Source organism: Engraulis encrasicolus, chromosome 2 (assembly GCF_034702125.1).
Source record: "Engraulis encrasicolus isolate BLACKSEA-1 chromosome 2, IST_EnEncr_1.0, whole genome shotgun sequence".
Taxonomy (NCBI): Eukaryota; Metazoa; Chordata; class Actinopteri; order Clupeiformes; family Engraulidae; genus Engraulis; species Engraulis encrasicolus.
Window position 1 is genome coordinate 31,346,017 of NC_085858.1, and position 10,000 is coordinate 31,356,016.

Consider the following 10,000-nt stretch of genomic DNA (forward strand, 5'->3'; position numbering starts at 1 on the left):
TATTGCATTTATTGCATATCATGTTCAAAAGTTTCAGTCATTGGTGCCTTGAATGGAAAAAGTTACACAATGTAAATGGCAAAGAATTTTTGATGCCTATGAAACATTTCAAATTGCACAATCCTTGGTACTTTATGTACCTAGATGTTTCCATTCTACCATTTACAAACTTGAAATTGAATAGTCCAAGGTTTGTTGTATCCATTCTACCATTTACAAGCTTCAAATTGTATAGTCCAAGTTTTCTTATATCCTTGGATACCTTACAAGCTTCAAGTGGTCAAGTCGTGGGTACCTTGTATCCTTGGACATCTCCATTCTACACCTTACAAGCTTCAAGTGGCATTGTCGTGGGTAGTGTACCTTGTATCTTTGGACATCTCCATTCTACACCTTACAAGCTTCAAGTGGTCTAGTCGTGGGTACCTTGTATCCCTGGATATCTCCATTCTGTGCGTCCAGAGGAGGGGGGTCCCACGTGACGTCCAGCTGAGAGGCGGTGGAGGACTGCACTGAGACACTCTGGGGAGGAGCTGTTGGTACTGGGGGTTAAAGAAGGGAAAAGAGACATGAGGCGATGCCATTTCATTCTTTCTTTATCATTTTTTGTCTTTTCTTGCCTTTGTTTGACAGGACAGTTTTGAGAGGAGACAGGAAAGTAATGGAAGAGAGAGAGGGGGAGGACCGTGAAACTGCCTTAGGACGGAATTGTAACATTCAGTGCCGTAGCCGTTTCAGTCTTTTAAGGGCAACACTGAAGTCGTTTTTTGCTGCAATCTTAAAACAATGTTTCCAAAAATCAATTCAAGTGCTGGTTCATCAGCTTCCAACAGGGTGAGGCACTTCTGAATTCACTTTGCTTCCCTTCCGAGGCTATATAGCCCACACTAAGCACGTTTGGAGAAGCTGAGTGTATGTGTCTCTCTCTCTCTCTCTCTCTCTCTCTCTCACTCACTCACTCACTCACTCACTCACTCACTCACTCACTCACTCACTCACTCACTCACTCACTCACTCTCTCACACACACACACACACACTACTCTCTCTCTCTCTCTCTCTCTCTCTCTCTCTCTCTCTCTCTCTCTCTCTCTCTCTCTCTCTCTCTCTCTAGTTTGATTAAAAGACAGTTCCCTAAGGACACTATCTTCCAACCTGCAGGGCGACAGGAGGCGGAAGCTATTTAGGAATGCTTGAGGGGCTTAAATTGATAATTACGAGTGCACCGCGCGCAGTGCTCTTGGCATTGTCTTGTTTAAAATTCTATTGTCGTCGCCACATCCCCTGCAGATACGCCTGCGCTGTGTGTTGATTATGATTCAGGTTGATTTATTTTTTTGTTAGGACTGCTCAATAAAATCCATTGCTAGTTATCATAAGAGCGCTAAGATTGAATCCTGATGCACAATCTGAATGCTAGCGGGGGCAAACGACATTGTCATATCCGAAAATGCATAAACTCAAATGCTCCCTGCCAGCTAACTGTGCGGGAACAGCGACCTGCTAAAAGAAGAACTTCCTCTCTTAGTCATTTTACATGTAAATGGCAACTGACTTTTTCTGATTTTCCTTCAGTGAGTGAAAAATCAAACAAAAAAATCATCATGTCAAGTGGCATGGCGGTTTAGGGATCCTCCAGCAGCCCCTAAGATGCTTTTACAAGCACCTGTTGAATGTTTTAGCTGAATACGTTCCTGTGTTCATGTGTCTCTCTCTCTGTCTTTCTCTGCCTCTGTACATGAGCATGTTTGTGAATGTGTGTGTGTGTGCGTGCGCGTGCGCGTGTGCGTGTGCGTGTGCGTGTCTCTCTGTCTGTCTGTCTGTCTGTCTGTCTGTCTGTCTGTCTGTCTGTCTGTCTGTCTGTCTGTCTGTCTGTCTGTCTGTCTGTCTGTGTGTGTGTGTGTGTGTGTGTGTGTGTGTGTGTGTGTGTGTGTGTGTGTGTGTGTGTGTGTGTGTGTGTGTGTGTGTGTGTGTGTGTGTGTGTTCTTGCGTATATGTACAAGCATGTGTGCATGTGTGTGGAGCAGAGGCCTATGGGCAATGAGCTGTCCACCCAGCACCTACCAGCCTCCCCGACAAAGACCTCCTGTGGTGAGCTGACGGGTCCCTCTCCAACCGCGTTGTACACACTCAGCCGGATCTCGTACCGCTTGTTTTTGCTCAAGTCTGCAAAGAAAAAACAGCCACAGCCAAGAGTCAGAGTGAACTTTTCTGTCTCCATTCTCTCCTGAAAAAACAGCCATTTGGGGGCAGAGACGGATGCGGGGCTGGGCAGGCTGAAGTGAATAGATTAGGGCTGAATTTGAAGGTCAAAGCCAAACAGCACGCTGGGGAGTGTAGTGTGGGGGGCATAGATGCAGACACAGAGAGGCGATAAGAGGAATGAGGGCTGTTATCTGGAGAACATCAAATCAAATGGAGAAGACTGAGGGTTTTCTAAGATGCGGAGATAAACATGCTGGGAGAGATTCGGGGTGAGCGATATGACGTATGCTGACAAACATGCATGTGTGTGTCGTCGTGTGTGTATTTGCCTAAACACATACACATGCTCTAACTGTATAAACACACACGCATACACACACACACACACACACACACACACACACACACACACACACACACACACACACACACACACACACACACACACACACACACACACACACACACACACACACACACACACACACACACACATGCAAAACGCACATTCACACACACACACACGCGCGCGCACATGTAAAATGCACACACACACACACACACAGACACATTCACAGACACACAGACAAACACATGTGCACACATCCACAGCACGGTGATTAGATTAGACAGTATGACAGGACTTACTGTCCAGCTCGTATTGGGTGAGCGAGGATTCGCTGAGGTTCCTAACGCTGTAGGGAGCTGAGGTGGCGCAGCAGGGGGGCAGGACGGGCGCAGCAGGGGCGCGGCAGGGGGGGGCATCGTTAGGCCACACGAGGAAGGCAGCCATGGATTAGACAATGCAAGAGACAGACACAAATGGACAGAGAGAGAGAGAGAGAGAGAGAGAGAGAGAGCGCAGGAGAGCGAGAGAGAGAGCAGGAGGTTTCAGAAAGGAAAGAATGGATAATGTAGCAAACACAGCGGCAGCCATGGATGAGAGGGGGTGAGAAGAACAGACACAGAGAAAGAAAAGAAGAGAGATATGGCAGAGAGCAAAGATGGAGAGAACGGAAAATGGGAAAGGCAGAGGACGTAGTAGTGGTAGAGGGCAGCCGTAGAATAGCCAGGGTGAGAAAGACAGACACCGAAGAGAAAGAAAGAGGGCGATTCGGCAGAAAGCCGGAGAAAAGTCCCAAAAAGAGAGAAAGATGATGGAAAGACAGTGGTGAAACAAGCAGATGAATAGAGAACGCAAGAGAAGATATTATACCAAATATATAATATATAATAGATAATCGAGGAGAGAGCAGGATATGTCCGGATGGAAAGAACGGAAAACGGTGAAAGGCAAAAGGACAAACAAACAAAGACACAGCGGACGGTGGGGAGACAGAAGCAACAGAAGGCGGAGGGACGGAGGGAGCAACAGGAAGAGACATTGACAAAGAGAGCAGAAGAAGAAGAAGAAGAAGAAGAGACACAGGCAAGGGGCAGAGGAGAAAGTGAGCATGAGAAAAAAAAGAGAGAGGAGAAGAGAAAGAGTGAACGAAAGTTGGTGTTTGTGTGTACAGGCGAGAGATGGAGACAAAAAGAAGAGAGAGAAAAGGTTAGTGCATTAGTCAACGGTGGCAGCAGCAAGGGACATCAGCTGGGCAAGAGTGACAGCATGTGTGAGTGTCTCATGTGAGTGTCTCGCAGGCAGCGGCACAGACGGCACAGACAGCCAGACATCTGGGGAGACGGGGCGCACAAAGGGCCTCAATCATCCCTGACATAACCCAACCAAGCAGCGCTCTGTAGAGACGCGCCGGAGAGACGTGTGCCGGTGAGACGCCAGGGCAGGGCAGGGGAGGCAGACAGACAGACACGCGTATGGGCCGAGACAAGACACAGACCCTTTGGTGCAAGGCTGCTTATCAGTCGCTCTCTATTTATAACCTTCCCTCCTGAACATACGACACAAACACACACACACGCACGCAAGTATGCACGCACACGCACGCACGCACACACACACACACACACACACACACACACACACACACACACACACACACACACACACACACACACACACACACACACACACACACACACACACACACACACACACACACACACACACACACCGGTGCCACAGACTGTGTGACAGATAAGATACTGTATCAATTGTATAACAATCAGCACACACTCATAAATGGAGGAAAAACTCAGTAAAAACGGCAGCCATTTTGAAAGACACTCTGGTTTTGATGGAAGTGGACAATAGGCACTTGGCCAAAATGGTGTCTAAATGAAGATTCTTTTGAGGACTTCTGTTTAAAAAAAAAACACGTCATTGTGACAAGGAAATGGAAATGACCTTGACTGTTTCTTATTCATTATCGTCAAACGATCGGTCAGCACCTCCGATTTAAAAGCACTATTTGGCTCTCTGCGCTCCATTCCCTAAATGAGGAATCCATCCGTCATGGTGACATTTAGCTGCCGGACGCAATCACAGAGGTCCTTAATGGCCCGCCATCAGCCTGTGTCACTCTGCTGTCGCTTTATTAATGTGCCTATAATAACCCATGCTATGACATTGTGATCTACGCGCTATGCTAAAAGGTAACAACCAGGCCCTGGACTCAAATGAGTCATTCTGAGAGGGACAAAATGTCCCACAAATGTGTTTCGTAAATTGAGAAGTACATTGCTGATCTACGTGCTATGCTAAAAGGTAAAAAGCAGCCCAGGACCCGAATGAGTCATTCCGAAAGGGACAAAATGTCTCACAAATGTGTTTCCAAAATTGATGGGTACTGGTCAAATACATCAGTAGGACAGGGAAATAGTCAAAGCAAAGTAGCTAACGTATTGTAGTTAGAAACTGTGGGGTTGGAAACCAGAGACCAATTTAAAGATCCTTCATTAGGTTTTTATGCAAAGAACTTGATGAAAATGTGTCTAGCACCCATATGTCTATGCTACTTTCTGAAATATAGTAGACTAATCAAGCTTTCTAATGTCACAATATGCCCATGGCATGGCCAAAACATACAGGTGGTTGTGTGACGAAAGGGAAGTATAGGAAAGGAGAAACAAATTATTATGAATTACAAATTAGAAAAGGTTACAAAGAGTGGGAAAAATGTAAATGGGCAAATGTAAATATGCAAGTGATAAATATTTATTGGCTGTCCCTCAAAGGCATACTTCATAATCTCCAATGAGGTATGACAGACTCTACTCACGGCTGTACTCTGAACAACAACAAACTTGTTTGAAAAGAGCCTGTACAATATTTCTCATCTTTCTCTCCTCCTCCTCCTCCTCCTCCTCCTCCTCCTCCGCCTCCTCCTCCTCCTCCTCCTCCTCCTCCTCCTCCTCCTCCTCCTCATTCTCCTGTGTAATGGGCAAAATCACTTTTCATTTTATTGATGCTATCTGCTCATGATTATCCAAAATTTTGGCTGGCTTCACATTCTGCTCCTGAAATGTCGGCGGGACGTTTGTTAATGTGTGAAGGGGTTCTGAAGAAATGATGAACGCATGAGTCGAGGTGATGAATCTTGGATGACTTTTTTTGATACTTCAGGGTGTTATAGTGATTGAAGTTATTTGAGAAGAGATTGGTTCTCACTGCTTTTCAAGTAGTTCTGGAGTTTGATTACCCTTTGCAATCAGTGGAATGCAGCCCTGCATGCATGCTGTGGTGCGTCTTGGCACATCAACAGTATGCCCTTGTGAGATACTTATAAATTCTTCTCTCTCTCTCTCTCTCTCTCTCTCTCTCTCTCTCTCTCTCTCTCTCTCTCTCGGCACGATTCTTCCTTTTCTTTATCTGTCCCTCTGTCTAGCAGTAAGTGAAGTGGAGTTGGCCATGGGGGGTGTCGTGTGTGTGTAGTAACAGTAGCAGTAGAGGTTGTGGTGCACACACTGTAGATGTGTTGGACTGAGTGTCTGCGAGTGCATGAGTGGTAGTCTCCATACCTCCATGTGTGTACAGTAAAAACAATGGAGTGTTAATTCAACACTTGGAGAGTACTCTGGGTTAAAATACACCATTGAAGATGTTACGTGAATCAACTCTTCCAAGCATTGAGTTAACTCTGTATTTTTTATTTTTACAGGGTGGTTGTGTGTAAGTGTGTGCATCAGACAGTAGGTCTGTGTGCTTATAAATATATCTGTATGCAGCTGTGTCATGGGGGGATAGGGGGTAGGGTTGGGAGCGGTGTATCCACAGCGGGCGGTTTTGGAGACCCACCGGTCAGTTCGGCCCAGGCAGCCGGCGGGTTGTTGACCGTGCGCACGGTGAAGCTCCTCAGGCGGTCGTAGTGCAGCTCCCGGTAGCGGACCCTGAAACCCAGCAGGATCCCATTGATCTGCTCTTCAGATGGAGCCTGAGAGAGAGAGAGAGAGAGAGAGAGAGAGAGAGAGAGAGAGAGAGAGAGAGAGAGAGAGAGAGAGAGAGAACACAACATGAAAAGCAAGACCAACAGGGAGGAGAATGTGTGAAGGACGGAAGGAATGAATGAAGGAAGGAGAGAAAGAGAGAGAGATATATGGATGAGAGGGGGAGGGAAGAGAGACAAACACGGAAAGAGGAAGAGCAACAGAGGCGGGAATATAGGAAGAGAGGAAGGAAGCGGGCGAGGTAGCAAGGAAGGAAGGATGGAAGGAAGGAGACAAAGGGAGATAGAGGGGATGGCTGCCAAAAAATGTGAAAAAAAAGAAAAAAGTTCAGAAAGCAAGACAGATAAAGATGAAAGCAAAGGCAGAGACAGAACAGAGAACACAGAGAGCAGATGTGAGAGAGAAAGGAGCAGTGAGAAAGCATGAGAGAGAGAGAGAGAGAGAGAGAGAGAGAGAGAGAGAGAGAGAGAGAGAGAGAGAGACAGAGAGACAGAGAGACAGACAGACAGACTGACTGACAGACAGAGAGACAGAGACAGAGAAAACAGACAGACTGGTAGACAGAGGAGCATCTCCAACTGCCCTAAAGCTCTGTACTTCACCCTTAAGTCAGGCCTGCAATCACTCACTCTTAGCAAGAAAGGAAGCAAGAGAAAGAGAGAAAGAGAGAGAGAAAGAAAGTGTGCGTGCGTGTGTGTGTGTGTGTGTGTGTGTGTGTGTGTGTGTGTGTGTGTGTGTGTGTGTGTGTGTGTGTGTGTGTGTGTGTGTGTGTGTGTGTGTGTGTGTGTGTGTGTGTGTGTGTGCACGTGTGTGTGTGCATGTGTGTGTGCGCACGAGAGAGAGAGAGAAATAATATAATTTCCCCCTGCTATTCAATTCACACCAGGCGTGCTCGCTCATCTGCCAATTTAATTTCAGGACTCGGGCCTTGTCAGTTTGAATGGCGATGAATTAAACATCCAGGCGAGGAGAAGGGGTGTGAAAAACCGGGGGTGTGCAGACATTCAATTATTCTCGGCGCACGTATTCATATTTCATGTGACACCTGACCTTATGGCCGAGAGGAAAGGCAGCCTCCGGCCCATCCCTCGTTCCCCATTAGCATTCCGACGGCTCGGCGTTCCCGGCCGGAGCGGAGCTGAGTGAGTGAGTGAGCGGAGAGCGTAGAACAGAGGCGGACAAACTGGATTGCGGAAAATGGGGGGGGGGGGTATTCTGTCTGGCTGCCGTGTATTCCTTCCTTCCACCTGTGCAGCTCTCCACACAGATTATTTCAGCTCATTAGCTTATTTTTTTTATCTAGGGATGACTACTACTAGGGATTGGCTGGCACAAATAAGTGACAGGACTTTTTCAGTTTTCCTGAACCTGGGATGTAGTAGTCCAGTAAACTATACCAAACCCTACTGGCAGAATATGTGTTTTTGCCTGAAGGGTTGGTCTACTCAAACCATAGGGGATACTCATAGCTTGGTCATGAATCTGGCCTGGCTCTGTCCTCTAATTACAATGCTCTGTCTAGATTTGAATCTGTGTACTAGGGAGTCATTGGGATGGGTTTAGCACTTCAGACTTGTCCAATGGTGCAAGCCCAGACTGTACATTTCATGTTTTAGACTGGTTTTGCCTGAGATGTCCACCATTGGTATAGAAAGATGTATGATGTATATTCAGAGAGAGAGAGAGAGAGAGAGAGAGAGAGAGAGAGAGAGAGAGAGAGAGAGAGAGAGAGAGAGAGAGAGAGAGAGAGGGAGAGGACTTCTTACCTTCCAGCGGACCAGTACGGACGTGGTGGTGTGAGGAGTTACGGAAAGGATTGTTGGCGCTTTGTCTGGTGCTACACAGGTAGATGAGATGGTGAGGGTCAGACGAGATAACAAGTAGAGAGACAGAGAGAGAGAGAGAGAGAGAGAGAGAGAGAGAGAGAGAGAGAGAGAGAGAGAGAGAGAGAGAGAGAAAACAATAACCAAATAGAGAAATGGACATAGTCAGAGATAAACAGACAGAGATAAACAAACAGCAGTAAACAGAGAGCAAGAGAGAAAAAAAAACATTTAAACAAAACATTGTTTAGGTGGAATAAACAAGTCGTGATCTGCATATGCCAGCTGTGAGAACAAAAGCAATGCAAACACTAGACGCATTGATTACAGGCGCCAAGCTGTTCCCACATTCACAGGCTATGAGCACGTCTAAGAAGTTGGAAGGATGCTTAGTTGCAGCTCCAGCATGAAGTCATGGCTGGGGCCCACAACACATGCAATGTTCTACCCCTGGAACCATCCACAGTGTTTCCTATTGTGGGGCACACAGACACACAGGCTGCTGTCTAACGAGCTATCCAGGGGTGAGTTTCTCAAAAGAGAAGTTGTTAGCCTGTTAGCAACTTCGGTAGTTGCCAGTGAGTAAATGCATCGAAAACAACAAAGTAGCTAATGTAGTAAGCAACTTTGGTTTTGAGAAATTCACCCCAGCACGGGAATGCAGACATGTGCTGCTGAGAGTGCCACCTCTGTCTCACAACAGCAACAACAGCAACAACAACAACAACAACAAAACCTGGACATTTCGATGACCCATTTTTGGTAAGCAACAGTGCCCTTCGTTGAGTGTCAAGGGATCATTTTTTCCCAAGGACGGACCATTGAAAACTGCAACAAGCAGGTAAAACTGGGTAAAACTCTTTGTGCTATTACCAATATACGGTACTACAATATTACTCTGAGGTCAATTAACGATGAGCATCAAAGGCAGAATAGGGCGAATAAAAGAGATACACAATCTGCTGTGCTTGTCAGATCCCACATAAAAAGATACAGGCATGGCTTTGCACATTCTTATTTCACATTATAGCATCTATTCCAATAGTGGAACACTGTATTAGTCATTGAAAAGACTTAACTAGCCTACACTAATATGACATTATGACATATGATATAACATGTGATATAATAATAAATTGCTAGGGCGTTGTGATTCTGGTAACAGCACCTTTATAACAGTAGCCATGTCTCAACAGGTTGGAATTCATTTATGTACACAAAAAAGTTTCACAAGGAGGTATAATCTGTTGCAGTGCCATGATATCCTCAAGTGTCTTAACCCTGACACACATCGCTACCTATTAGATACACCAAAGACTCTACCATTCTCTCTGGTTTACCTAGGACCACCGCGGCCCTTACCAATGAATGACTAGTGCAGGTCATTGAGCAGGGCATTGACTCTTACCATCCTGTAGAGTGGTAATGGCCTCACTCTCCTGGCTGTATTCACTGTCTCCAATGTCATTGGTGGCCTTCACCCTGAACTGGTACGAGGTGAACGGCTTGAGTCTGAGTGGAAGAGGGGAAGAAAAGAGGAACGGATGAAAATGAAAAAAAAAGATAAGTGTAAAAAATGGCTGTTGGGGTAATATACTATATAAGTATGATCTGCTTTGTTTTGCT

General features: G+C 46.1%; 1 protein-coding gene across 1 annotated transcript in view; it reads right to left on the reverse strand.

Moving 5' to 3' along the window:
• sdk2a (sidekick cell adhesion molecule 2a) overlaps positions 1-10,000 on the reverse strand; it is a 205,116-nt gene that overhangs the window by 21,316 nt on the left and 173,800 nt on the right. Inside the window, exons 31-35 of the mRNA XM_063186368.1 lie at positions 9,783-9,886; positions 8,318-8,388; positions 6,403-6,538; positions 2,064-2,165; positions 427-542 (exon numbers count right to left, since the gene is read on the reverse strand). Coding sequence (XP_063042438.1) covers positions 427-542; positions 2,064-2,165; positions 6,403-6,538; positions 8,318-8,388; positions 9,783-9,886 — 529 coding nt within the window. The remainder of the gene's footprint in view (positions 1-426; positions 543-2,063; positions 2,166-6,402; positions 6,539-8,317; positions 8,389-9,782; positions 9,887-10,000) is intronic.